This window comes from Prunus dulcis, chromosome 4, assembly GCF_902201215.1.
Source record: "Prunus dulcis chromosome 4, ALMONDv2, whole genome shotgun sequence".
Lineage (NCBI taxonomy): Eukaryota > Viridiplantae > Streptophyta > Magnoliopsida > Rosales > Rosaceae > Prunus > Prunus dulcis.
The window spans coordinates 128042-155879 of NC_047653.1; the positions used below are offsets into that span (position 1 = coordinate 128042).

Sequence of the window (27838 nt, forward strand, 5' to 3'; positions counted from 1 at the left end):
AATCCGCTAATGAGCAGCAATGTGTTGTGTTAAAAATATATATATGAAATTCGAATAGGCAGGCAGGCAGGCAGCCAATAATCCCGCTGCGATGCGACACTCACTTTGATAAAGTAAAGAAAAATAGAGAACCAAACCAATTGCTTTCTGGGCCTTCCTTTGCTGGGGAAGGGAATCTAGAATCTCGTTTGTAATAAAAGTTAAAACCAAACCGATGTGTCCAGTTATGTCACTAGTTTCCGGCAGCTAAGCTTTTAGGGAGGGGTTTTAGGGGGCAAATTGAAATTGTTACGCATCCAGAGTAAATTCAACTTCACCAACCAAACCGACATGGTATCTATCCGAAGGCATTTCACCAGCTGGTGGCCTTTTGGAAATTGGAAGTCGGCTGGCTGGCTGGTGGAGGGTATATAAGACATTTCACCAGGTGCATCATCATTCATCGATAAATAAATATCGTCAAGCTGCTTCTACTTTACTCTTTTTCTTGTGCTGTGTTGGTTGCACTGCACTGTTTATTATTCCTTCCCTATCTATCATTTAGCAATTACCAGTCTTTCTCTCGCTCGCTCGTAAGAGTAACCACCCACCACGCCTGGCGCCACCTGCAAACGCGCCTCTCAGCTCAGGCGCCTCTCTCTCTTTTCCATTGGCCGACCACTTGAATGAATAAATGAACGAATGATTAAAGAGGTGGTGGTTCTTCAAAAGTGGAGTTGGGCTTTCACTTTCACTTTCACTTCAGACAAAATGTTACAAGGCAGGTTTAGGTTGAGAATATTATCAGCTGCTCTGCTTTCTTTATTAGTAATAGTGGGTTGGAGCTCAGCCCCAGTGGCAGAATCAGCCCTAGGAGTGAACTGGGGGACCGTCTCATTCCACAAGCTCAAGCCTTCTACAGTGGTAGATCTCTTGCAAGACAACAAGATATCCAAGGTCAAGCTTTTCGATGCCGACCCAGATTCTCTTCAGGCCCTCATGGGCAGTGGGATCCAGGTCATGATTGGCGTCCCCAATGAGATGTTGGCCGCCTTGAGCTCTTCCACTGCTGCCTCTGATTTATGGGTTCGCCAGAATGTGTCCAGATATATGCGTAAAAATGGTGTCGATATCAGGTCCCTCCTCCTCTCCTGTTCCTTTTTATTCTGCTTCTTCTTTCAATCTTTTGTGCTCTTGTTTGATGTTGCTCAAAAATGAAAACCAAACAACCTTTCATTTGTTTTTGCCACCATCCCTCCTTGTGCTGCTCTGCAGACTCATATCACATTCTCTTCTCCTTGTCAAGTGATCAGCTAGATCTATGCAGCCTGAGATATGAGAGGCTGCAGCTTGCCAACAAGATGCTCATCTATTTATTAGGGAATAAATTTTGGTTTAAAAGTTCCATATTAATATTAAACAAGCTGACCTCACAGTATTATCAACCCCTAGCTTAGCTATTAACAAGATGTATTTATTATTCAACTAGATGTAACTCTTGGTTTGAAACTTTGAACTTCTGATAATTCCCTGTTCTGCAACGCATGGTCTATGAAGCTCTAATACCTGGTTCACCTTCTTAAACCAGACTGCCTTTTCCATTCTTCATAGCAAGCTTCTTATAAACAGGACATCAATCATCCCATGGAATATGGCATATGCTTTGCCCACCTTCATTGAGTTCTTCATTATGATAATGACCAAGAGCGAGTTCATTCAAATCCGTTCATTGTTTAAAACAAATTATTCAAACAGAAACAGAAACATTCCTAGACCCCCTCTCTAAGAATGCCACAAGATAGCCAGTTTGTTGCCAAAACTTTGGTATATGAGATTAGAGAGGAGGAGAAGGGGCTTTGAACTAATTGAATAGATGCCTTTTCACTTGATCATCATGCCTTTTCACTTTGTTGTCAACGGATAGTCATGGTTGAACATTAACTGATGCTATATTAGAACTACCTACGACCTTACTTGTACAGGGTCTGTTCTATAGGATCATACCTTTGTGTCCTTGAGTTCGTACATCCACCTGGATATTTAACTCACTGTATAGGAGCCAGACAGAAGTGAGTGCATTTCACATTGGAATTTAACTCGATTCTCCAATTGACACTTCGATTTTTCAAAAAAGACTTGAATATTTTAAATGTTAGAGTAAGAATTGTTTCTTCTGCATCTGTTTAAACTTTTGCACACATATTTAGAGTTCTGTTATTCAATTCTTGTGTTATCATTGCAGGTATATTGCAGTAGGAAATGAGCCCTTCCTTTCAAGTTACTCCGGTCAATTTCAATCATATGTCATGCCTGCACTGCTCAATCTACAACAGTCGTTGGCTAAAGTGAATCTTGCAAGCTACATGAAGTTAGTCGTCCCTTGCAATGCTGATGCATATGAGTCTTCTCTTCCTTCTCAAGGGGCATTTCGACCTGAATTGACACAAATTATGACTCAACTCGTTTCGTTTCTCAACTCAAACGGTTCTCCTTTTGTAGTCAATATCTACCCATTTCTAAGTCTCTATGGAAGCTCAGATTTTCCTCAAGATTATGCATTCTTCGAAGGGACAAGCCATCCTGTTACAGATGGGTCCAATGTTTACTACAATGCATTTGATGGAAATTTTGACACGCTAGTCGCGGCCCTCAGCAAGCTCGGATATGGTCAGATGCCCATAGCTATTGGGGAGATTGGTTGGCCCACTGATGGAGCCATCAGTGGGAATCTCACTGCTGCAAGGGTATTCAACCAAGGTCTCATAAATCATGTCCTAAGTAACAAAGGAACCCCTCTAAGGCCAGGTGTCCCTCCCGTGGATGTATATCTTTTCAGTCTGCTGGATGAAGGAGCAAAGAGCACACTCCCAGGAAACTTTGAAAGGCACTGGGGGATTTTTTCCTTTGATGGGCAGGCTAAATATCCATTGAACCTTGGTTTAGGAGGCAGAGGATTAAAAAATGCAAGGAAAGTTGAGTATCTGCCATCTAGATGGTGTGTGGCAAACCCATCTAGGGATTTGTCATATGTGGCAAACCACATGAAACTTGCATGTGGTGTTGCAGATTGCACCACGCTCACCTATGGGGGGTCATGTAACGGAATTGGAGCAAAGGGAAACATCTCGTATGCGTTCAACAGTTACTATCAGCTGCAAATGCAGAATGAACGGAGCTGTGATTTTGATGGGCTTGGTATGGTCACTTTCCTTGACCCTTCTATTGGTGACTGCAGGTTTCTGGTTGGCGTTACGGATACTAGTTCTAGTTCTCAAGTATACAGGAGGTGGGTCGTTGTTTGGATGCTGATTGCATGGAGGGTTTGGTTTTTTGTAATGTGAAAAGTGGTTTCTTAAGTGGGTTTTTCGCGGCCCCCTCTTCTGAAACTAGATGAATGCTAAGTATAGGACTAGGACCTAGGTGATAAATAACTAGTATAGTGATCTAAATGTAGGTGTGTAATTCGGGTATCATGCAAGAGACATGTGGTATTGAACTATTAAAATATATAATGTGTATTTTGTAGTAAAGAAAAAGAGTTGAATATAATAATACATGTTCACACCATCTTGTAATCTTGTAATTCATAGATTCGGTCGATCACACACTCACACTAATAAAAGAAAGGGGCCTCTTGATGTTCATAAGAAACTAAGCAGCAAGGCTAAAAGCCTATGCCTAAAAATAAGGGGGGACCGGATTAACAAGGCGGCAGCCTGAACTTGTAAGTAGTGCAATGGCCAAGGTGGAAAGAGGCATCGGAAAGGGTACCATGGGCTCTCTTGTTGTCGTAACCGGGATAGTCGTCTTTGCGGAAGGGCAGAGTTTGAGTGAGAAGCAGCCCTATCTTGTGTGCTTTCCTCACTAAATCCCATTTGTTGTAAGGATGACCTTCCTTGTGGGTTATATGAATCTCTCCGCCCTCTTTTCTCAGCACAAGTTTAGCATTCTGCAGGAAACCCTTCACCAACCTCTTGTTCAACCTAGTAGTAGAGGTATTAATTATAAATAATTATTAAAAGGGCAATCAAATTCACATGAACAAGTAGTAGAAAATTTAATCTAATCAAATGATATTAAAAGGGCAATGAATGAATTGAAAGAATGAAAAGTAATTATATTAAGTAGAGAGAGTGAGTTACTGGATCTGGCAGTAGCTATCCTCCCGGAAGAGAAAGCCAACATGAGGAAAGTTGTAGACAATCCTGTCAAACCTCTGAGTGCTGAGGAAGAAGTGTTGACTCATTTGCTTGGCGTCCACTCCGTAAATCACTATGCATCCCCTTTCTTCAAGCTCCCTCACATTCCCTATTGCCTTACTGTACTTGCTATCAATCTCCTCTGCAAATAAATAAAATAAGAATAACAATCAAAATCAAAATCCTGACTGGAATTCCCCCCTTTTTTTTTCCAAACGCATAAATAAAATAAAGATTCAACGAATATATATATATATATATATATATATTGGTAAAACAGGAGGCAGGAGGGGAGGTTACCCTGGGAATCGAGACAAGTGGCTACCATGTTGCGGGCAGATCCAAAATGGGTGGCTAAAGAAAGAGAGAAGGAGAAGTCTCCTTCTCCCACCAGCAATATCCTATGCCTCGATGAGTAGTGCATTCTCCATTTCTCTTCCCCTTCATCATCATCATCATCATCTTCTTCTTCTTCATCTGTTTCGACGTTTGATTCCCTTTCTTGGTATTCTTCTTCTTTTCCCATTCTGAATGGTCTTCTGATGATGGTTATGGTTGACTGTACCTTCTCACTTGCCAACTATAACTGCTCTCTGCACCGATTTCCACTGGACTTCCCCCTTCATCTTCTGATGATGGTTAGAATATTATGATATTTCACTTTTTCCTTTCTTTTTCTTTTTCTTTTTCCTTTTCTTTTTAGGATATAATGTTCACTTTCTTTCTCCCGTAGAAAGAATGGAAGAGGCAGGCATATAGTAATAGTACGTAGGCATAGGCATAGCAAATTAAAACAAAAATAAACCCGAAATATAAATTTCTTCTTTTCTTTTCTTTTAATTTTTCTTTTTTCCATCAATACCTAGAAATGAATAATTGAAGAGGTATTTCCGCACTGGAGTGGACCCACTTCGAGGAGAGCCGAATGGTTGAGTTTAAGTTAAGGAGTAAGACTTGATTACAGGAGGACAGACAGGCGTCAATCGATTCACCAAGTCCAAGGTGCAAAATGAATGAAGCACCAGAACAAAATACTTTCCCCTCTCTCGTCTCCCCTTTATTCATGATATTGCTAACCTTTTCTTTAAAATTGTATGATTCCTGAGGAAAGTCGTCAAAAAATGCATGAACTGAAGAAATCCAAGTAAAATTCACATTCGCCATCAAATCGGCCAACGATCTCTATCTACTCACTGACCTCACCAAAAAAAGAAAAAAAAGAAGGAAGACATCTCTCTACTTCTATTGATGTTAAACTCAACATACCATCCAGTAAAATTCACATTCGTCATGCAAAACATAGAAGAAAACTACTATCAAGAAACAGTCAAAGGAGAGCAGCTATGGAGAAGGAAATTCCACAGCGTCTCCAGTTCCAGGAAAGTCGTACAAAATTCCCAAAGACCATTAATACATGTCACATGAGGATAGTAGGTTATGCTGCCGCTGTACCCTTGATACTACACAAAGCAAGATCCCTCCATATGAGTGCCATTTGCATCCAGTAGCCTGCATCAGTTTACCAGAATACCCAACCAATCATACTACGTACAAGGCAGCAAGATAATACCATTTGAAAGCAACATGTAAATTAATATATCTTACCAGGCATCATCACTTCTAAGAGTTTTCTTATGTAGACTGTTTAAGCTTAGTTAGCTCACTTAAGACTTCTTTGAGCGGTTGGCTGAGCACGCTTCTCGTAGTCTGGAGGAAAAAAAAAATTATAAACTAGTAACTTCAAGTGATTAGAAAAACAAAAACAGTGTCGAATTAGTCAAGGGAAAATTGAATAGCTTTCGTAAGCACACTTAGAAACAAAAATAGAGATAAACAGTCAATATGCAGAAATCCAAGAAGTAGAATTTTCAGTAACTTAACAGTTCCACGGGAAACTAATAGTTACAAGCATTATCATAGGCCCATAGGCAGCTGGAAAGAAGAATGCATACATGGAAATGAAAAAAATCCAAAGAGAGCCATGGGAGACTCAGAAGAAGGTTTCTAGTGGTTCAATCAGAAAGAGTAAAAAAGAGGAGAAGAAAGAAACATACAGAAACTGAAAATAGGGGAAAAGGAAACTTGAGAGAGAAAGACGAATGATGCAAGGAGAGGGAGAAAGAGGTGATGCGGCCGTGAGTGAGGACCAAGAGATGGGAGGTGTAGCTTCTAATTAGTTTGACAACTATGCCCCTAAGATGGGGATGGCATTGATTAATTTTGAATGTTCAGACCAAAAACAAAAGTGACCAAATTGATGAGTTTCACATAGTTCATGGACCATTGATGATAAAAATACATCAGGAAATAATATCATTCCAATAAGAGATTGGAGGATATCAATTTTTTCAATTGCAATTAATTCAAGGAGTGAAAACCAATTATGCCTTTTTCCGCCTTTACATCAAAAACAAGAAAACTCTGACAAAATAGAAACACAGTAGAGATATTCCAGAGTAGAACTAAAGCATTAATAAAACAAAAAATCATATATATATATATATATATATTTAAACTAAAATTTTCTATCTGGATCATTCAATACGGTCAAAGAAAATACTAGCCACAAATTACAAACTTCTTATGAACATTACTCTACCTTCAAGGATGGTACTAGAGCAAAAACTTCATCAGTGGTTTCGGGACAAACATTGGCAATCACACTTATCTGCGGCAAGAAAATTAATATCAAATACCATTGCTTAAATTTTAAAAACTAATACCAAAGGTTGAGATTGTAACCTCGCCATCTGAGACACCATATTTTGTGAGAGTCCTAATATTCAAGTTAAGAGTTCAATGGCAAAGAAAGATATTCATCTAAACATACATATAACCTTGAGGAACAAATCAAGCATTCTCAAGCACGCACATACACACACGCCCATGAACATATAAATGTAAAGGAACCAATCAAGGATACTCAAGAACTTTTCTGACAGATTGGGGATTGGTATAATGGCTGGTTCTTTTGGTGTACTGCAGTCCCTTGTCGAATGATCTGAAAGCAAACCAATTGGAGCACTTCATATACACAAAACAAACATCGATTGCTATAACCAACAACCATTTTCTCAATCGCCATTCTTCTATTGAGAAAATAATTAACTTCATTCTTACACAGGGATTTTAATAGTAGGATCTTTAGACAACAGGATAATTTGCTCCTGGATTCCTTGTAATATATCCGCAGCCTCACAATCCATCAGACATTTGGCACTCTGTGGCAGTTCTGCAAGCATTAACAAAAATGACAATTATTTGATATAGGAAATATGAAACACACACAACTGAACGCTGAGATACTATACTATAGTAAGTAAATATAACATGTTATAGCAGAAAAATACTCTATAGCCAAGGAAAGTGCTCACCCTGCTCAATTTTGAGCTCCAGTGGCTGTGGTTCTTTCTTTCTGCCATTTCCAACCTTGTCTCCTTTTCCCCCTTTGCCCCAGTCTGCTTAAAAAATCACATTTTGTGAAAAGGGAACAAGAAAACATCAGATGAGTGATCAAAATGGAAATTCATCAGAATACTGAATTTCAAACAATATCAGACCTTTCCCTGAGGCAGCAGCTGGGTTATCAAATTTTGACGAGAAGTTGGATTTGGGTTCATGCAAACCTGTAAATTCAAGTACCAACATTATAGATGTTGACGATTGAAGAAGATAAGCACATGCATGACTAAAATATGAGAATAAGTTAAATAGGAAAAGATAGAGAGTGTAGAAACATGATCAACCTTCAGAATCGAACTGGACTTTTCTCCCCTTCTTGGACTTTGTTGAGCTATCATCCTTCCCTTTCAAGGAAGCTACAGAGACAGAATTATCTAATGTCTTAAAGAGAAAAAGGAAAAAAAAGAAGAAAAAAAAGAGGCAAGAGTAGCATTACAAGTTAAGAAAAGTAAAGAGCGAAGAAAAAGCAGACCATCCTTTGTAGAAGGGGTAGATTTCAGTGAAGATTTTACTGCTTTGCCAGTAGGCAAAGAAAACCCTTTTCCTCCTTTCTCCGACATGGCTAGATTTTCTGCAACTCCGCTGAATGTTGGAAACGCCCTTTTTACTATTCACTGTGGAAACCTCAGAACGTTAAAGAAAACAAAATTGGGGGTTTAGGATCTTTTATTAGATACAAACGACGCAAAAGAACCCTAAACCGACGAAAAGGGAAAGTTCACATTATAAAAGAAAATCAAACAAAGGATACCGGGAGGAGAGAAAGCAGCGGGGAAAGTCACCGGCGGAAGGCCCGGAAATGATTACTGTGCTAAAAACCTTATTCCGGGTTTGGTTTGGAGTTGTGGACTGCTTTGTCTTTTTCGCTGGCTTTAATTTTGCTCATGGTCTCTCGTGTCGTGTGCACGGATTTAACCCATTAATTTTTCGTGTAGATTTTGGGTCATATCGAGTTGACCCATTGAGTGATAGTAATTAAAAAATATTTATAAAAAATAAATAAATAAATGGGTTAATGGGTTATACAGGTATTTTAATAGGTTGTCGAGTTATATAGGTATTTTAGCTGGTTAACAGGTATTTTAGCAGGTTGATTCGTTATGACCCATTTTGTTAAACATGTTACATAGGTATTTTAACTGGTTGACGAATTGCCTTGAAATCCACTTGTTTATTGAACGGGTCATGTCGAATTGACCTAAAAATGACCTGAATTTTAATCATACGAATTGAACCTGTTAATTTTTCATGCGGGCTTCGACTCCTGTAATGAGTTGTGCCCGAAATTATCACCCCTACTCCCGAGTCTTGAGCCCTGACTGACTTTTTCTGTTGCTGCCTTGTGTCGAGAATGCACACAGGCTAGGCTAGGCTAGCAACTTAGCAAGCAAAAGGCCGACGCATGTCACATCAAAAATTGGGGTGTAATAAACTGAATATCACAGTGCTAAAGTTCAAAATTTATCCACATTTTTACTTGATTTGGCTTATTTCACAGTGCTCAAATTTTAATTATAAGCTCTATGAACCAAACATGCCTGGGCTCATGTTTGACTCGTTTCTTAAATGAATCGAGCTCAGCTTGACTTGTCCAAGCTGTATCGATAACACAATTAATGTACGAATCAAATCTTTGAAGTCTTCAATGCGTTATATATTATCTTATTTTACATAGGCCAATTAAACCAGATTGGCGACTTTGATTTTATGGGACAGTAATAAATATATAATGTAGTCCCTGTTTGCCTGATTAGTTTAGAATTAGACTTATATTTAGGATGACAGGATGAGTGCTTGCATATGCAGCTCTGGACCCCTTTTTCTTATTAATTGCTTCTAGTTAGTAAAACTAGCTATTCTGGTATTCCCCACAGCAAGAACCCTTTAAGTTTACAACACAAATGGTGAAGAGGGCTCATAACATAAGATCGTTAACTGACAGATTTTATGAAAAGGGAAAACCTTAATTACAATAAGTGCAAAGGGAAGAAGGAAAATGTACGTTTTTGCTATCTATCTTTGCCTTTGTCGCGGCCATGGTCCGATCTACTTCCCCTTTGTATCATCTTCTTAGCATCCAACTTGCTCCCAGATCCCGTTTCTAGTTGATGTTCTACTTGTTCTTGTATTTCTGCTGAGCTAACAATCTTTCTTTCGGTTCCCACGGGAAACTTTCCATCTGATCTTTTTGTTTGCAAATGCAGCGGATAATCTATCTGTCCAGCAACATTGGTTCTTCTTGTGCTGTGATCCCCTCTACTACTAGTGAATTTATCATGATGATCTGCTGCTCCCAGTTTTAGCTTACCATGTCCATGACCATGACCATTATGAATATCTAATTCTCTGCTAGTTGGAACTGTTTGTTTTCCTGTGGAAAAGAGCTCCTGGGACTGGGACTGGGAGGGCATAAGTGGCAGTCGTTTATGTTTATGATGATGATCATGAGTTGCTGCTGCCTTGGAGTTGGAAGCTCTGTCTCTGTCTTGTTCAAAGAAGAGGACTTGCACAACAGTCCTCAATGGTAGCCGCTCATTTTTCACAGCATGAGCGCGTACCTCGGGCGACAACTTCTGGCAGTCTAAAATGCGGCAGAGGCGCTTCTTGTCTGCCTTGCTCAGATCACCATGCTCCTGCTTAAGTTAATAATAAATATAGATATCATGTATAATCAAGCAGGTAATGTTCATAGAGTTAATTGTTCTTAGCTTGCTCATTAATTTGATTATCATGTATTGAAATTATATATGGCATTGGCAATGGCAATGGCATTCAGTTTAATTAATGAATCACCTTTAGATAAATGTTAATAGCCTTGTAAATGTCGTCATGGTCTTCCCTTGCAATATCTGGCAAAGCTTCGGCAAGAGATACCAGTTTTGAAACTGGCATGTTGGCATCCCTGGCAACGACTTGAAGGTAAGAATCGATGAGCTTCCCAACCTTTCTCATTGTTCCCAAAAACTGGGCGCTGCTGCCGTTTGATTCAGAAGCAGAAGCAGCTGCAGGGGATTGTCTTCTCCACAGCACCAAGAAACTTTGTAAAACTGCCACAACCAAGTCAATATCGTAAAATTCTGGGTCAGTGGGCGAGTGTGATTGAGAAATCAGGTCATTCACTGTTGCCTCTTGGAGTTGTAGACTGGACCTCCTTAATAGTTCTGTCTTTGTCACTGGAGACACTCCTAAGTAATTTGCAACTATAAGAAGCCTTAGCAAGAATCCAACACAAACTGCTCTCTTATCTCCAGGAATCATACTCACAATGGTATCAACAATTCTTCGATTCTTCTCCACAAATTGCTCATCTGTTTGTGGAGGCGGTCTCGTGGTGTCTGGCAGCCAACGACAAGCATAGACGTGCAAAGCTTCACCAATGAGCTGCGGTGGCAGCATGTACGTTGATGCAACAGCAGTAATTATACACCGAAACAGGTCTACATCAAGGTCTGATATATCCTCTGTCCACCAATCCTTTGGAACAGAATGGTGTTGCTTTTTGGTGTAACCAGGTCTAGTATAAGTGTAGGACCATGAGACCTGCAATGCAAATTAAGATCAATTTAATCATTTTCCGTTTCAGCATTGCTGCTGCTGACAGAAGGAAGTGCATGCAATAACATATAAATGTATGCGTGACCTTTGCTGGAGGTGTAAGGATTTTTTCAACAATTGAATCAATGCACTTTCTGATGATTCCAAGATTCTCAGACCACTCTGGCAACTTTACTGTGGTTTCTAGTGTGGTAATGGAGTCTTTCCAACCTTCAAGAATGCACGAATTGAAGAAAGCCTCGAGTTTTGGAACAAAATTTCCCTTCTCTAATGACTCAGTCATTCGAAGGAACTTAGCAGCACAAAATGCAGGTACAAAATTATACGCACTGAGGTTAATCGTAATTCCATAACAGAACTTAGCACACAGTTCGAAAGCATCTTCACCTCCTGGAATATCGTGAAGCTCTATGCTGACCTTTTCAGAATCACCAGAGTCAGAGCAAAGCCGTTGTAAGAGGCCACATTTTGGAACAAGTGGAAACTGCAGCTAAGAAAGCACAATTATCTCTTCCTTTCCAAGAACAAGCATACATATGCACAGCCGTTAGCTGCATGTTTTGCAATAGTTTTCCGTGAAATATTGAAATGCTATTTCTTTTCCTATGGTCTTCCTTTCCTTTCTTTCTCCGGTTTTATGATGCTTTAAGAATACTTTATGCTTTAAAAGCACCACCATGTGCTAAACATAAAAATACACAGGAACTATTGATCAATTGATCAGCAGAAAGATTGCACAACCATAGACTAGTATGCATATAGATTTGTGATAATTCATGCATTTGCACCAGCGAGGTACGTACATGATTCGTTATTCACATACCTTATGGAGAAGATAACTGATGTTGTTAATTTGTATGAGAAGGTCGCTCGGTACATCTGAAATCACAGTCCTGCGCATACAAATTAAATCAGTTTCTTCTGGAAGTGCTGAAATTGTTGCAGCTCACAAATTAACAACATTTCGCATTAAAATCCAGTACACAGCTTTGGTTTACTATGTGAGCTGTGTGTGAGTTCATACACATGGGAAAATTCATTCCATACAATTTGTGAAACAAGTCAATTAATTTCCCCTCATATATGACTATGAGACAAAATTGGAAACAGCTCACAGTACCTGGTAGCTTCTTCTGTGCAGAAGGTGTCCGGCTTGGTCCCAATTTTCATAAACTTCATTTCTGGATTGGTACTTTCCTTTTAATACAAAAGATCAAACAGTTGTGCCTTCAAAAAAACTGCTGCAACAATATGCCCTTTCGGATGATTTCTGAAAGAGATTCAGATCCTAAAATTAATAATAATGCAGTTTCATCTGAATTGGTAACTGATTAATTAATTAATTAATACAAAGAAATGTATCGACTAGCTAGCTAGATTCAGTAGAAAGAAAGACCAATCAAGCTAATTCATCAGCTGAAACTGATCAACTTAGGAGATACTTACAAATTATGAAGGATTGCCGCCGAGGTACGAAGCTGATTTTAATATAGTTTCAGTAGCCGAATGAACATGCAAATTGGAATCGCCAAAATCCACAATCACGAAAATTAAAGAAAAAAAAGAAGACGATGGGTTAGAAGAAGAGAAGAACAAAAATGCATATCAAATGCTATAAACAAAAATTGTCAAAGAAAAAGAAACAATAAATATAAAATTATGGAAATTCGATCATATCAGAATGAAGTTGTGAAGTAGACGTTATGGCCCTTACCTGATGATCATCTTTCCTCCAACAAGGTGTCTCGAGGACCCACCATCACGCATTGTTCCTGCATAGCACCCAGCCGCAAGTCCTTTAATTTATAGCTAGCTAGCTATTGGAGGAGGAGGGGGTTTTTTCCTAAATGACATCAATTAAGAAGAAAAAAAGGGAAGAACAAAAAATAATAATAATAATAATTTTTGCTCTCAGTAGTGTCTACTGTGAGAGGTGCTGGTGCTGGTATTAACAATTAATTAAGTCAATCAATATATATTAGAAGGGTGTCAGTCTACTCTCTGGCTACTCTTGAAGAGGCAAATGGAATTGAAGGATACTGGTTTTCCAGCCTTCGCTTGTTTGCCACAACACGAGCCATGCAAAATATTTTATATCTGAATCATTTGGAAGTTAGTATATATATATATATATAAGTTGTTGAAGCTCATTTAATTACACTGAATCTCTCACTCTGACTCACTGACTGACGTACGTTAGGAAGGCATCAACCAGAAACTGATATAAATACCAACAACCTGATGACTGATGAACTTAGTAATTTTGTACTCATATTTACTTATATATATGCAATAATTAAAGTTTCATTTAAATGACATCATATTAGTTTTTTTGGCCTGAATGTAAAGAGTGAGTATGTGGATCATCAGGGGAAAGATTTATATATTCATATAACATTTTATATGAATTCCTCCATCTCCATCGGAGTGAAGCTCTATATTTTTCATCAAATCAAGACTCTAATCAATGCACAATAAACATGTATAAATGCAAGAAATGGAAAGAAGAATCTCTCTTTTTCAAGACAATTGGTAGGCATTTTTATGATCACCATTGATCGATACGATTGGTTGAAATGGGAGATGGATAGGGCTAGTGTGGTATGTGCTTATACAGACAAATGAAGTAAAGAGAGAGAGAAGCAAGCATGTATATGTGTATGTATTATGTATATGTATATATAATGTGGCACAACACGCGGTACCAGGTATCAGATGGGAAAAAAGGCCTTGAGATTTTTGTTCCAAGTAGCAAAGTAGGAATGCATGCAAATGCAGAGAAGCCTAGTAGCTTACAAGAAACTTTTGTTAAAGGTAGCTTTATACTTAGCTAGCCGGCCAGCTAGAAGCCCAGATCCCCAACACCATAAGCAATATATTCACTGTATTAATTCACTTTTGACATTGATAATAAAGAGCCCCTCCACAAGCTCCACAAGGTTTTGTTCATTTCTATTTTGTCCATATTCAATTGGAATTAGTTTCTTTTTTAACTTTTTGGACATTTTATACTTATCCTCTAGCAGCTAGCAAAGTATGGCAGAATCTTTCTTTCTTTCATCTCATCTGTACGTATGGTATAACAGAATGGAAAGCCACTAGCTGGAGATGTATTTGTACGCATATAAGCTATAAGCTAGCTAGCTAGATTATTATCAATCAGATCACTCCAATCTCCCTCAACTTATTATATACTAATTAATTAACAGGATCATATTAGCAATCAATCAGGGGTGGGACGACTCAGCTAATGATGCTTATTCCAGTGAGTAGTGATAAAAATGAAATTAATAAGAAGAGGGTACCGCAAGTAAACAATTGAAGTTGTTGAATTCCAAGGCAACAGCTAGCACCATTAATTTACAGTAGAAAAAGCGGCAACTTTACCTTGCAACTTCAAGTGAGTGGACCGATTGAATTGGATTGGAGAAAGCGAGTGTAGCTGCAGAACCAAATGAATATCCAACTAATATATATAATTTCTGATGGGAAACCACTAGCCAGCAACAAGGAGAACAGGACTTAGTATATATGCTTGGGTGCAAATGAACGTGAGAGGATCAGATGCATATATGCAACGTGAAATAGAATATTTCATGCATATAACCCTCGGTGAGAGAGAGAGAGAGAGAGAGAGAGAGAGAGAGTAATTATGGGTTTCTGTATAGCTAGCTAGAAGCAACTACTGTGCCTGTGAGACACCAACTAAAGAGAAATGAGTCCCGAGAGAGAGAGAGAGTGCGTGCTTGTGTGGTTGGTTGGGATTAGTCAACATGGTAATGTATGAAAAGCACGCACATTATGATAAACTGGTTGAATAGAAAAAGAAGGGAAATTCCTTATAGATATATGTTGGAAAAGACAGGTCTCTTCTAGCGAACGCGAACAGCTCTTGTCTAATTTTCTTCTTCTTCTTCTTCTTCTTCTCTCTCCCCAGGACAGGATCCAAAAGCTCCAAGCGAGAGCAGTCCAACAGCTATAGGCTGGCTGGCTTGAAATTGGTGCTCTATGATTGAATCAGAATTATAATTCAACTGAAATCACAAAAAGCATGCAATATTGCCAGATTGTGCAAAGATTGCAAGTGGGAAGTGAGAAGGCCTTAAAGAAAGAGAGAGAAAGAAAGAGAGTGCTCCTTCCTAGTGGCATGGGGTGGAACATGCTCTATCACGTGGGACCATCTTGTTCATCTCTAGCTAGTCCTCCTGAGACTAGTTAGCTATATATATATATACACTTTTTATGTATATATATATATATGTATATTACATTGAAAGAAAGAAAGAAAGAAAGAAGGAAAGAAATTAAAGACAGATCCCTCCCTCCCCAGTCTTGTCCTCGTTTGTGTGTATGTGAGTGTGTGTGTGAATAAATCTTATTTCCTCATCATGCTTTCCCCCACTATGTAAGGTATATTCTTCTTCTACTGTTGTACACTGCACAACCCCTTTTCATTAGTTGGTTGGCTTGGGTCCTCTCTCTCTCTCATTTCCATGCATGTCGGCCACGTGTCTTTTCCTGCACCGTTGGTTACATCTCGCAGTCACGCTGATGGGATTGCCGTGCCTTCCCCTTGTCGGTTGCTTCCAGGGCCAGACACAGACAAGTATTTCTCCCACTCTCTCTCTCTCTCAACCAAGCTCTCTACTCTACACAAAACACAAGCACTCGTGTGCATTGTGCAATATTATATTCCCGTGTATGTGTATCGCTTTTTGGATATTTCATAATTAATGATGCATGAGATGATATGCGATCATTCTTAAGGGTCCCGGCCCATCCCTTCAATATAATCTCTTCGTTTGAATTTGATTGAAAGATGGCTGAGCTAACTGTTAATATTATTCATTTCCAACCCTAAAATAATTTAATTTGTGCCACTTCGATTCCAACCTAATTAAGTGCCAAGCGGCCCTAGCCTTATCAAGTGATGATCGATCATCATGATATCATCACTAAAGTCCAAACTAAAGTGTCGATTAAGGTATGTAAATTACTTTCCAGTTTCTTAATTAGATCTTGTTATCATTGCCCATTATCTAAAACTAATCTTTGCAAAATCCCAACTACATGGCCCTTTTTCGTTATGAGAAAGTTTCTTTTTTCTGTTTTTGTTACTTTCTAGTTACTTATTATGTACCCGTATATAGGATGGAGAAAATCTCCTATTACTAAGTTTATGAGAAATTATAAAATGTTACTGTAGTAGAGCCAAATATACCCATTACCTGTCCAATCCAATCTTATATTATATGTACTACTAGTCTACGATTACTGACATCTTTCCCTTCAAAATAAGTGATGATCTTCCCCTTCTTATTAATTGTTTCCTTTAGTTTCTATATATATATATATAATTATATAATATGTTGTTGCTAGCTAGCTATAATTTCTTTTAAATTTTGTTTTTTTCGTAATTGAACATTAATCTCGATCCAAAATGAATGTAATTTAGCCTACCACGGCAAGAAACTAGTTACAGCCTAGATAATAAAATGTCAACTTGTATAATTGCAACGCATGTGCAGGTGATGGCGGTAGTCAATCTCTACTCCATCATAATGGGCCTAGCCTCTCTAGCCTAATAGTAGTAGTACTGAAATTTCCAAAAAGCAAGGATCTTTCCTTATTTGGGCAATCAGGTTCAGTTGTGTACACCCCATTGCATTGCCCATATATGCCTCTTTGATCTCTCCTGTTAATTATTTGCCGAACTTATTTGCTTTTCAGGAATTCTCATTTTTCATGTCTATACTCTACCTCTACGTACATACATACATGTTTGTATGTATGTGTGTATTTTGTTAGGGCCACACACCGACGTATATGAAAACTCTCCTTGTTTCTTTGTTTCATAAGGTTTCAATCAAATTTTTTTTCTTTCTATGTATACAAGTATCATACACAAAAAGCAAGCTACTCGTTGCCTTGAACTTCATATATTAAGGTAACAGGAACAGGAGAGCTGCACTTGCAGCTAAAATCTTTAGTGGAGGAGGTCAAGGGGCAAAAGACTAAAGCCACTTTCGCAAGTATAATGCAATGCAAATTGCAGGATGGTGATATTATGACAAACCTATATCAGTCAGTACAAATATATGTCCCCACCCCCACATTACAAACCTATGGTGATATTACGAACCGAGGAGATACAGTAACAAAGATATCGACAAACCCTCTCGCTACAAAACTATGTCCCCACCCCCACACACCAACCCGCAATCAGCATCTCACCACAAACTTACATGCGTTCGAAGCCACAATCTCGGACATTAACCAACTTGGAGATTATGAGTCAGGGCAAACCAATACAAAGAAATTTGTTGATGAGCTATAACAAAAATCCCATTCACATGGGAAGCAAGACCATATAATTTTCATGGAAGGTTTTCAACCTCCAAAAAAGAGAACCAAATAAATCATCCACTGAGTTCTTGCTTCAATCAATCACCAAATAAATCATCCTCATCATCATCAGCGTGGTTTGAGTTAGTTCCAACCTTTACACTTAATGCCTTCTCATCGGTTTCTCTACCTGGAGAACCTTGTTTACCACTAGAACCCGCAGAAGGATATGCCCAGGAAGAACCCACTTTACCTGAAAAAGAGTCTCCATAAAGGTCATCATAAATCCCACCCTTTGGAGCAGTTTTGACTCTATTTAAGACCTGTTGTAATTTTTCAGTCATGCCTTTTTGGGAAGAATTGTCTTCCTTCGCACATAATTGCTCCTTTCCTTTGGGTATTACTGTAATCTGCACAAGGGATTCATATTTCCCAACAAGACTTCCTTCTTTTACACCTACTGGACCAGGTTCAGTCTCGACATCCACACCATCTGAAACCCCGACTACTTCAACCAGCTCTCCGCCCACTTGATCCCTGAATGACACTCTTGCCTTCCTAATTCTCTTGGACGCTCTCTCTGGCTGCTGGGTGGCACCTTGTGCACCTGAGTCACCAGACTCACGGGACATAGGCCCTACGTCAAACCTGGTCAGACCATGACGATTTAGTAGCGTATTATAAGCCACGACAGCTTCTTCATCAGAGGGATCAGGAGGCGGAGGCAGATTAACCTCTGCAGGCAGTGAAGGACGAGGAAAAAGAGCTGCATCATTCTTTCTCAAGATATAAGTTCTAGTTGATGCAGCAAACCGCAAAGACTGCCCCACTTCAAGCTCAACAGGGGTATCTTTAGTCACTCGTTCATTTGCAACAAAAGTGCCATGTGCCGATCCCAAATCAATTACATATATGCTGCAGAAGGGATAAAGCTTGTAAATGACACTAAATGGAAGAAAGAAAACTCCAACAGCATCACAAATGGGTCAAGCAATCACCCCAACACTATCATGGATATGAAGGACATGGCCATGGCCATCATGAAAGCATGGTGGTGAAATAGGTCAATCCCGGAAACTCCTAGATGATCAATTGAATCATGAAATTGATGTTTCAGTTCATAAGGTTACTCTTGTTTAGTCTAAAAATAGAAACCTCTTCTTTAAATCTAAAACCATTGAAATAGTCAACCATCTGGCTCTATAATCTAAGATTGGAAAGATAAAAGTTAGTAGAGTATTTATTTTGTTCATCTTTTCTTCCAATTTTCTAAGAGTTCTGAACCCTCATGCAGAACAACTTTAACTTGGTCAACAAAACCTTCACTTGATCAACAAAACCAACAGCAAGCACACAATACAGATATGTACAACCAGCTGGAATTCAAGTACAAACCAATTATGCTATCCCAGCTGGAATTCAAGCATAAACTAATTACACCAACATATAAATAACAAGATTATATGCAATTGAAGCAAATAGAAACTGAATGTAAATGATGTAAAAGGTAAACTGAGAAAAGATGTGACTCACCTTCCATTCTTGTGAGGAACAACAACGGCATGTTGGCGGGAAACGGACTGATGATCCAGCACAAAGTCACAAGTTTGAGATTGGCGGCCAAAGATGTTGCGACGCCTATCGAGAGTAATGCGATCAAGAACCTGACCTTCCTTGACAACCTCAAGATAATACACACCGGGGCGGGGGTCAATTGCCCAGTCAGGGGGCTGCCAAGTGGACTGACCCCCACCAAGCTGAGTGAGATGCTGCTGCGGAGTCTGCTCGACCCCCACGAGAGGGGCAGCCTCGGGAGGTGCAAGAGGGGGAGGAGGAGGTTGATGTTGGGCTTGCTGCGAATGCGAAAGAGAGGGCAAGGGAGTGGATTTGGAATTGGAATTGGGATTGAGCGAAAAGGGTTCCAAGGACTGAGCTTTCTTAAATCGATCAAGCCCAGCTCTTCCGAACATGATGCAGTTCTGTAAATGAGTCAGGACTCAGGACTCAGGACTCGAGAGAAGGATGAATGTACGTGAAATCTGAATTCTGAAAGTTATACATATACATATATATATATATATAGAAGCATCGGAGTCTCACACCAACAACCACTGAATCACATCAATACAATTCTATTCTATTCTATTTCTAACTTGTAAAATGGAGTGGAGCTACAGTCCACCGAAGAAAGAGATAGAGGGAGAGAAAGTAGAGAGTAGAGAGTAGAAAATAGAAGCCTCCTCCTCGTCCTCCTCTTCTATCACCTGCTATAATCTAATAATCTCATCCCAAAGCCTAATAAGCAAAATAGGCAGATCTCATGTCATCATCTAATCTAACCATCAAAATTACAGTTTTTTCAAGAATCGAATGCCGAATAAAAGCAAAAGCACAGTTATAGGAATTTCCAAGAGACTTACGAAGCTGTCTCGCAGTCCCAAACTCTCAGTCTGAGAGTCTCGAAGCCAAACAAGGCAGAGAGGCCTTGGACTTGGAGGGAGGGAGGGAAGGAACTGCCTAACCAGAGAGCTTCAGAGGAGAATGGAGACTGGAGACTTGAGAGGGCGAACTAAACTAATAAAGGGGCCTCTGAAATTCCAAGCTATTTTCATTAACAACAACAACTAAAACCTAAAAGCCGCTGCCTCCTTCCTCTGCCTTTGCTTCCTTCCCTCCTCCTCACTCTGTTTTTTTTTTTCAATTTAATTGCTTCCTCACTCTGTTGTTTGTTTTGTTTTTTTGCCCTAGATTCTGGATTGGGATTTTATTATTTTGTTTATTTTTATATTATTTTTTAACTTTTGGAGCTGGGAGAGGTAATTAGAATTGATATAATACAGCAACCAATACCCTTTGTTTTCAAGAATAATGCCGGAGTCTGGAGACATCAACTTTTGGATACTAACTGCCATCTCCAAAGACTAATGTTGGAGACATGACATCAGTTGTTGGCGTTCAATTATTTTTGAGTGAAATTTCAACTTTTACAAGGTAGTTATGATTCTATTTTGGGTACTTGTTCTTATGCTTGACTCTCTTCTTTGTTAAACTACAAAATGTTTTTAAGTAATGAGTCTTCCAAGGATACTTAGAATAATCAAGTTCCATTGTTTCAATTCCCTTTGTTTTCACGGGAAATGAAGAAGAAATGGCTTTCGAGCAAAAATAAATAATCGAGTTCAGCTGTTGACCAGGAAAAGACTAAATAATGGATTTATGATCGCAAGTTAGCAATTGGCCACATCAAATTAAACTACAATTTGGTACTGCTATTGAAACAAAACAAAAAAAAAGAAAAAAAAAAAGAAAAAGAATAATCGGACTTTGAGCTATTCTAAAAGAATGATCACCATTCACCACCACCAACACCAAGTAGGGCTGCTTTTTGCCAGAAATGGCAAGACCACAAAAACTAGACCTGCCACTTCCATATGTACTACCAAGGTTGAGGAATTAAACCTTCATAATATGATGACCGCGTTATTGCATAATCTCTGCACCTGTTATTCACAACCACCAAGCAACTACCAAATAGCCCTCCAAAACTAGTCCACTTTTTTATCTCAAAGCCACAAAGCACTGTTTCGTCTACGCCTTCAAATCCATCATACCAACGTTATTGCACCACCTCTGCAATCCAATGCTTAAACACTCATTTGGATGGTCTCCAAGCTGACACATAATGCAGTCAAGCTCAATTCTGCTAGACTTGGCCATAGATAGATGAAATATCAGGAAAAATGTGCTTTTTCTACAGCACTCTTCATGTCAAATGCCTACAATCCCAGAAATGCCCCAAATCCAGCCACTATCTTGTGAATTCCGTCTCAACTACACTGAAGGTGTCTTTCAGGCGATCTTGCAGATTCTTTAGTACATTTTTCGTAATTCTTTTCTGATGCCGAGTGCCTTTGAGCCACTCAACCCCAAAGTATACTTTTACCTGGCATCCCTTTGAGTTTGAGGGCAAATCCTCGATTTGGTATCGAATGTGAAGCTGCAAACGATGCAGGGAAACAAGGTGAGTCAGGGGACATTTATAAAAACAATTATTTAAGCAGAGTTCTACATAAGTTCCATGTCATTCATACATTGAAATAGTCACCAAGCGGAACTGCATGGAGGGTCGAGACCTCTTGAACTAGCCAACCATTTCTATCAGAAAGGCGGGACTTTTGTTGAGTACTAGTCACCTCTCCTCTATACTGGGAAACACGTTTATCAAATCTGTAATATATCTGCCTCACACACACATCACCCTTCTCTGATTCCCATGGGGTGTAAGAATAGTTAAGACAACCAGCTTTCTCCATAACTCTACGGTCCAATTCACCTCCACCAAATAGCTCAACGAAGAAATTTGTCTAAAATTGTGAACAAGACAAATTTGATGGTCAGTGAAGACATATGTTAACACAATGCAGACACTAAAATAATCAGAACTGAAATCTGTATAGTCATAAGTGCCACACACGCATCACATAATCTAGAAGGAAGCTTTAATTTAACTACTCTGATTCCATGGGGCACAGCATCCGCAGAAGGGGAAAAGCAAGGGTTTAGTTCTAACCCTAAAGCAGGTGAGATGCTGATATATTCTTAGTTGCACTAAGGGGGAGAGAGAGAGAGAGAGAGAGAGAGAGAGAGAGAGAGAGCGAGCTCACAGGAACTGAATGAGCAGAAGAATAAACCTCAGACATGCTGACATCATCAAGGCCTAAGAAAGACCCACTCTCTTCACTTTGGATCTTGACTTCAGATTCTTCTTCAACTATTTGCACCTTCTGCTCAGGACTCAAAGATCTAGCCTTCCAAAGAGCCATGATTGTCCTATTCAGAAATATCAGATGTTTGAGTCAACATGAGATATGATATCATGTTTATTCTTTTACTGTCGTAGAACATTGTTTTCATTATCGACTCTTATCCTATGCAAGCATCAATTGTTCAGAAAATGGTATAAGGTCAGTTGAGATGGGATACTCATGCACAACAGATGATACCCTAACAATATTAAACAATTAAAGAAGGCAAGGGCAGACCAAACATATGCTGAAAGATATCTAGTTTAATTAAAAAAGAAGACAAAGGCAGACCAAACATATGCCAATCAGATGATATTAAACAATTAAAGACAAAAAGCTCACAAAAAATAATAAAAAAGTTCCAATTTTGTTGAAGAGGATGCCCTTCGAGTACCTGTGCGCTACATTGAAAGACACAAAGGACTGGAAATGGAACTTCAGCCTGCCTTCCCCATCTTGTGTCTTTGCACCATGCCTTGCATCCATACCTCTACCCGGCCGCAGAGTCATGACTACAATTGGACTTCCCATAGATGACAGAGAAGGAGGAACAACTTGAATCTCTTCTATATCCTCCCAGAGGAAAAAAAACTTTGTCTTGTGACCAAATAAATTTGCATGGAATCCAATTATTCTTGCAGAAAGAAATAGGCGGCCCTGCAAGGGAAGAACTGTACGTGAAATTTAACTAACAATGCATATAACAGTTCATGAGGAGCAAAAGAAAAGGTTACTTTCTCTAGGTATGGCCCAAAAAAATAGAAAGTCTAGTGTTAGGAAAATTTCAACAGATTTGTAACCATGTTAACGGCACCTGCAGGGGCATTTTTCGTTTCAAGTGACAGGTAAAGTCGTTGATGAGAAATTCCTCTGGTGGAAGCCCAAACAGTTTTTGAAAGGCTGAATTTGTTTGAGGAGACCGCACAGTTATCTACAATAGGTTAATTAAAAATCATGAGCAGGAATATATGAAAGGAATTTAGAACACTACTAAAAAGGGAATATAAGAAAAAGAACACTGGTAATATGAATTTCAGAAGTATTGAACTGCTGTACCTTCTTGCCCACCTCCTTCTCCATCTTTGTTAAAAAGTGATTTGCAACGTTGCCACCTCTTGTGTTATTTAAGAAAATTCTCAGATGGAGTTTTGACTGGCATGCCTGAGCTAACTTTCCTCGAAGAGGAACCCACAGATCAGCTAAATCTGAAATATTAGTTTTTACAAAATTGATTTCAGCATGGCCCAGAGAGATAGCTTCATCAAAAGGTCCATCAAAATCATAGATTTCCACATCCAGCACAGAAGGAGGTTCATCCATTGCATCAAACTCAAATATTTCTGCGAGCAACAAGAAATCAATTCAGACCTAGATTTAGTTTATAAATGTTGCATAATCTAAAAATATATTCTAAATTTTAGATTGACATTTATAATCAATTATATACTGAAAAATGTCTTCATAAGAAGTATAAATTCAAAATCAAACAAAGTTGATTAAGAATAAAATGAAAATCACCATTCCATGTGGGATCGCATTTCTGGAACTTGATTGAGCTGGTTCTAGTTTTCCCATTGCAAGTAAACACTACATACGGATCAGAGAACCCACTTGAATCAACAGCTGCTATGTTACTTCCTTCAATCAAGGCAACAGTTAGCAGCCAACCATCTCCTTGGGCTTTGACTCCATGATCACTGCCTATTATTAGACACACAAAGAAGATAAAGGATAAATCACATTTGAAACAAAAGAAAAAAGAAGATAAACATAGAACAGCTTAGAAACAGTTCGGGACATGCAAAGTTTGTGTCCCCCAAATAGAGGAGAAAAATAAATGAAGAGCAAGCAAAAGCAGTAAAAAAAACAATGCAGTTCTCTATTTAAAAAGTGGAATTTATGGGAGTAGATAAAAGACCAGGCATGTATTGTGAAACTGATAGTAATTGTTAATCTATCTAACTCATTCCCGTACAAATGAATGAATGAATTGTGTAACATAGAAGGATCAGACTCTCAGCTAGAGAAAGGTAATATGATTAACAGGATAAGAGTCTGTTGTCGTTAATAAGAAAGAGCAACCACTAAGATTGATGTACCTTTTTGCGCTCTGGCCTGCATGAAGCGTGAGATCAACCCCAGCACCCTTTCTCCTTGAAGAACCAAGACACCACAGACAATGAATTCACCAATTGAATCTGGCAAGTCAAGCCCAACAAACTCCAGCCCTTGAATAGTGCTGGGTATGGCAAGCCAAATATGTACAAGCATATACAACCCAATAAATACAGTGGAGACCACAGTGAAATTGCCAAAATATTGTACTGCCAGCTTCCAATCAGACTGGGGTTCAGCTTGCAGTGATGCCAAAACCTGGTCCTTATTGGACCCAAGATCCTTTGAATCAACTGGCTTAACATTCTGGGACAATAAAGTAGCAAACTGGTCAAAACTGTCCTTTAAACCTTGTCGGGCTCCATTTTCTATCATTCCTTTCATCATGGTGCTCTGCAGAAAATTCATCCGCCAAGATATTACCAAACGTGAAGATTGTTCTCCTGATGGCAGCTCAGGCCCAGGTGTAATGCAGTAGAGCAATTCTGTCCTAAAAGTGCGCCCATATGGAACATCAGGAGTGCTTACACTTGATAGAACTGCGAAAACCTTCCCGTCAGCTTTGAGATACACTTGGTCCTCAGTTCCTTTGCAAGCCTTTATCAACTTAGTTGCTGCCTTAATATATGTAACTACTCGTTTTACGCTCTCGCTGCTGTTATCTAATTTCCACAGTCCTACTTCCAATTCTGTAGTTCCATGCACTTCTGCGAGTGATTTTGGAAAACCTGAATCTGGAGAAAATAGGAAAGTGTTTATGTCTTGGGGTGGAGTGACATACAATTGATCTAGAAGCACTCCTCCTGGTAAGTTGCTTGGGGTTTCACTCGCTTGATCTCGTGACTGCATTGTTCTCATTAGTTCTTCAAATGTAGCGGAAGAGGACTGATCCTCAGAACTGCTCTCATAAACCTCGGACTTAGCAGTTTCAGCAAGCTCGGTCAAGTCAACTCTGCTTGAGGAAGCTGGAACTGTATCAGGATTTTTATTGAACATCTGAGCTATTCGACCAGCAAGGGTCTTCTGCGCACAAAGCTTCTCTTCCTTAAAGGTTGCGGTTTCTTCTTGTCTCGCTCTCACAGGAGAAGCTGATTCAGATGGACCACTGAAAGACCTTGAAGGTGATTCAAATCCTATGTCACCACCATCAGAAGCTGAGTCCGCAAATGAATTGTTTACAGAAAAATGTATCGTCAAAAGAATCTCTCCTGTGAGGGAAAAATATATATATATATTATAACAAGTAACTACAATTCACAAATAGGCATTGCCAGTAAGCAATTTGCAATTTTAACTCAAATAGCTGAAGAATATCTGAATTTGGGACAAGAATCCCAAGTTTTGTTCTAAAAAAAGAGGCATGAGATGCAACTTCAATTAAAAAATAAGCCAATGAAGCTGATTGCAACAGTTTGAACTGGGTATATTGACAGAAAGTGATGCAATGCAAATCCTTACGAACAAATATCAATAACACACAGCAGAAATGAATAATAATAGATAGCACAAGACAAGAAGGAATGAAGGAATGAAGGAATGAGGAAGGTTTATCATTTATGTCACCTATGGGATAAGAAAGAAGGCAAGTGGGTAGGTAGCGTACCACAATCTTTGTTCTTGGACTTTTTACTTTTGGGTTGGAGAGGGTACCAAGCAGTTTCAAGGGACTTATTGCCGGCATCGAAGACTTGGGAAACAGGGAGCTTGACACAGCCAACAAAGTCATCGTTAAAGTACTTGTCTTCATCCAAAACAGAGATGAGTAGCTCCTCATTGAGGTCCTCAACCCTCAGGGCAAACTCTTCTCCCCAATATGGGTTTAAGGTCTTCTTCACCACTTTGGTCCTGAACTTCTGCTTTCCCAGCTGCACCTTCACATACGGATCACTTAACCCGTTTAGATCCATTGCTGGCAGATCTCGAGCCCCCATTACTTGAACCACCAGCTTCATTTTTTATCATTCACTCAGATAAAAGATAAAAATTCTTCCAATTCTTTGTCTGTATGTATGTATGCGAAAATTACAATTTACAACATAAGGATAAAATTAAACAAATAAACAAAAGAAAAGCAAAGCCAATAAGAAAAAATTGATCAAATAAATGGGTGGGATTATGAAATGTACGAATAGAATGAAACGAATGACATCATGAAAAGGGAAACTTTAGGAGAAAAATCTCCAACTTGTCACGCACTGGCAATGCGACGAAAATCGCCTGATGGTCGGAGCTTCTGAATACCCGAAATTGATAATGCTCATAACAATTTGAATTCTTTATTTCTCTGAATTAAACGGAAATTTGAAGACACACAAACAGAATGAACGAGAGAGGAAGAAGAGATCGACACAACAGAAGCCCAACGGCCAAACCCTTTAAAATTAGAAAGAAAGATAATTTCAGAAGAAGAAGGGAAATTTATCATCAATCCAATCCAAAATGGAAAGTCAGTTTTTTTCTTCTTTTTTTTTTGGGTAAAATGGATGATCAAAATGGAAAGCTGGGCGAGCCAGAGGAAGGGAGATGTTTGAAGTAAAAGTTTATAAAAGCTCAGAGACTTTTGGCTTCCTTTGTTTTATTTTAGTAGCCTTATTATTTTTATTCTTTTCTCTCTCTGGTTCAATTTCCTACTGCGCGTAGGACGTTTGACTTTTGACTTTCTCAATTAAAATACATTTTCATTTTCTATTTTTTAGATTTTAGATTTTGCAAATAATAGATTGCGTATTAATAATACTAATAATTAGTTGAGTGTGTTTGTTTTCTTTTGCTACATCATTCAGTGGATTGCAATTTGCAGCTGCTTTGTTTAAAAAGAATGATTAGAGTATGGGGAATTTCCCATGAGAGTCTTTTGTCACGTTTTGTTTTGTATGTTTAAAAAGAATGGTTGGGGCTGCCTACCTTTCCATGAGGTAGTAGCCTTGATTTTAATATTTCATTAGTATTATTATTACAAATTAGGAAACTTGTAATTAATTTAAACAAGTACCAAAACTAAAGAAAAATAAATGACCTTGACTAATTAACTAATTTATTTATTGGTGTGTCTAAATAAAGAATAGGCAAGGTACTTTAGTCGACAGCCACAGCTACTTTGAAGGGATCCATTCATTCACTCACGGTTCACCCGCGTCAATTGCTCAACCCCACCCCACCACCTTCTTTACTTATGTATATTAATACTATTCGAAATGAAACTTTAGAGCTATTTTAATGTCAAATCAATGTATGATGAATGTAGGCCTAAGGTTAAGGCCAACTGGACTGTCGGCACTAGGGATGCTCATTGTTTACTTTACACTATTCTTCTGATTCAATGAGCTTTTGGATTGTCAACAACAGCACAGCACAGGCCAAGCCAAGTTCAACTTTACA

At 38.9% G+C, this 27838-nt stretch overlaps 5 protein-coding genes across 15 annotated transcripts; 1 reads left to right on the plus strand and 4 right to left on the minus strand.

Moving 5' to 3' along the window:
• The first annotated feature begins 472 nt into the window (after positions 1–472).
• Positions 473–3546, plus strand: LOC117624043 (glucan endo-1,3-beta-glucosidase 5). Its single transcript, XM_034355158.1, has 2 exons — positions 473–1115; positions 2222–3546. The coding sequence occupies exons 1-2, from the start codon at positions 682–684 to the stop codon at positions 3318–3320; spliced, it is 1533 nt and encodes a 510-aa protein (XP_034211049.1). The 5' UTR covers positions 473–681; the 3' UTR covers positions 3321–3546.
• On the minus strand, positions 3450–8531 carry LOC117624044 (DNA-directed RNA polymerases IV and V subunit 4-like). Of its 4 annotated transcripts, none has more exons than XM_034355160.1 (11): positions 8392–8531; positions 8077–8264; positions 7925–7996; positions 7739–7804; positions 7553–7636; positions 7299–7410; positions 7102–7179; positions 6921–6954; positions 6778–6846; positions 5784–5885; positions 5310–5687 (listed from the first exon to the last, which is right to left on the minus strand). In XM_034355160.1, the coding sequence occupies exons 2-10, from the start codon at positions 8198–8200 to the stop codon at positions 5811–5813; spliced, it is 714 nt and encodes a 237-aa protein (XP_034211051.1). In that variant the 5' UTR covers positions 8201–8264; positions 8392–8531; the 3' UTR covers positions 5310–5687; positions 5784–5810. The 4 variants fall into 4 exon arrangements, with proteins under 4 accessions (XP_034211052.1, XP_034211051.1, XP_034211050.1 ...); XM_034355159.1 differs by having other exon boundaries at positions 8077–8254; positions 8392–8530; XM_034355162.1 differs by having other exon boundaries at positions 8113–8254; positions 8392–8528.
• Positions 8532–9542: 1011 nt separating this feature from the next.
• Positions 9543–15390, minus strand: LOC117623790 (BTB/POZ domain-containing protein At5g47800). Of its 2 annotated transcripts, none has more exons than XM_034354769.1 (8): positions 14583–15390; positions 12910–12967; positions 12642–12673; positions 12316–12465; positions 12019–12088; positions 11281–11679; positions 10434–11180; positions 9543–10273 (listed from the first exon to the last, which is right to left on the minus strand). In XM_034354769.1, exons 4-8 carry the CDS (start codon positions 12372–12374, stop codon positions 9650–9652), a joined length of 1899 nt encoding a protein of 632 aa, XP_034210660.1. In that variant the 5' UTR covers positions 12375–12465; positions 12642–12673; positions 12910–12967; positions 14583–15390; the 3' UTR covers positions 9543–9649. The 2 variants fall into 2 exon arrangements, with proteins under 2 accessions (XP_034210660.1, XP_034210659.1); XM_034354768.1 differs by having other exon boundaries at positions 11281–11685.
• A 1706-nt stretch (positions 15391–17096) lies between these two features.
• On the minus strand, positions 17097–20280 carry LOC117626449 (protein phosphatase 1 regulatory inhibitor subunit PPP1R8 homolog). Of its 3 annotated transcripts, none has more exons than XM_034358154.1 (3): positions 19961–20280; positions 19074–19519; positions 17097–18455 (listed from the first exon to the last, which is right to left on the minus strand). In XM_034358154.1, the coding sequence occupies exons 2-3, from the start codon at positions 19508–19510 to the stop codon at positions 17639–17641; spliced, it is 1254 nt and encodes a 417-aa protein (XP_034214045.1). In that variant the 5' UTR covers positions 19511–19519; positions 19961–20280; the 3' UTR covers positions 17097–17638. The 3 variants fall into 3 exon arrangements, with proteins under 3 accessions (XP_034214045.1, XP_034214043.1, XP_034214042.1); XM_034358152.1 differs by having other exon boundaries at positions 19074–19835; XM_034358151.1 differs by having other exon boundaries at positions 19074–20280.
• Positions 20281–20726: 446 nt separating this feature from the next.
• On the minus strand, positions 20727–27054 carry LOC117624467 (C2 and GRAM domain-containing protein At1g03370). 5 transcript variants are annotated; one of them, XM_034355731.1, is made up of 10 exons: positions 26657–27015; positions 26064–26461; positions 24445–25668; positions 23864–24046; positions 23402–23685; positions 23160–23276; positions 22740–23002; positions 22205–22370; positions 21632–21904; positions 20727–21537 (listed from the first exon to the last, which is right to left on the minus strand). In XM_034355731.1, the coding sequence occupies exons 2-10, from the start codon at positions 26410–26412 to the stop codon at positions 21349–21351; spliced, it is 3048 nt and encodes a 1015-aa protein (XP_034211622.1). In that variant the 5' UTR covers positions 26413–26461; positions 26657–27015; the 3' UTR covers positions 20727–21348. The 5 variants fall into 5 exon arrangements, with proteins under 5 accessions (XP_034211622.1, XP_034211620.1, XP_034211623.1 ...); XM_034355729.1 differs by having other exon boundaries at positions 26587–27015; XM_034355732.1 differs by having other exon boundaries at positions 26064–27054.
• Between the last annotated feature and the right edge of the window lie 784 nt (positions 27055–27838).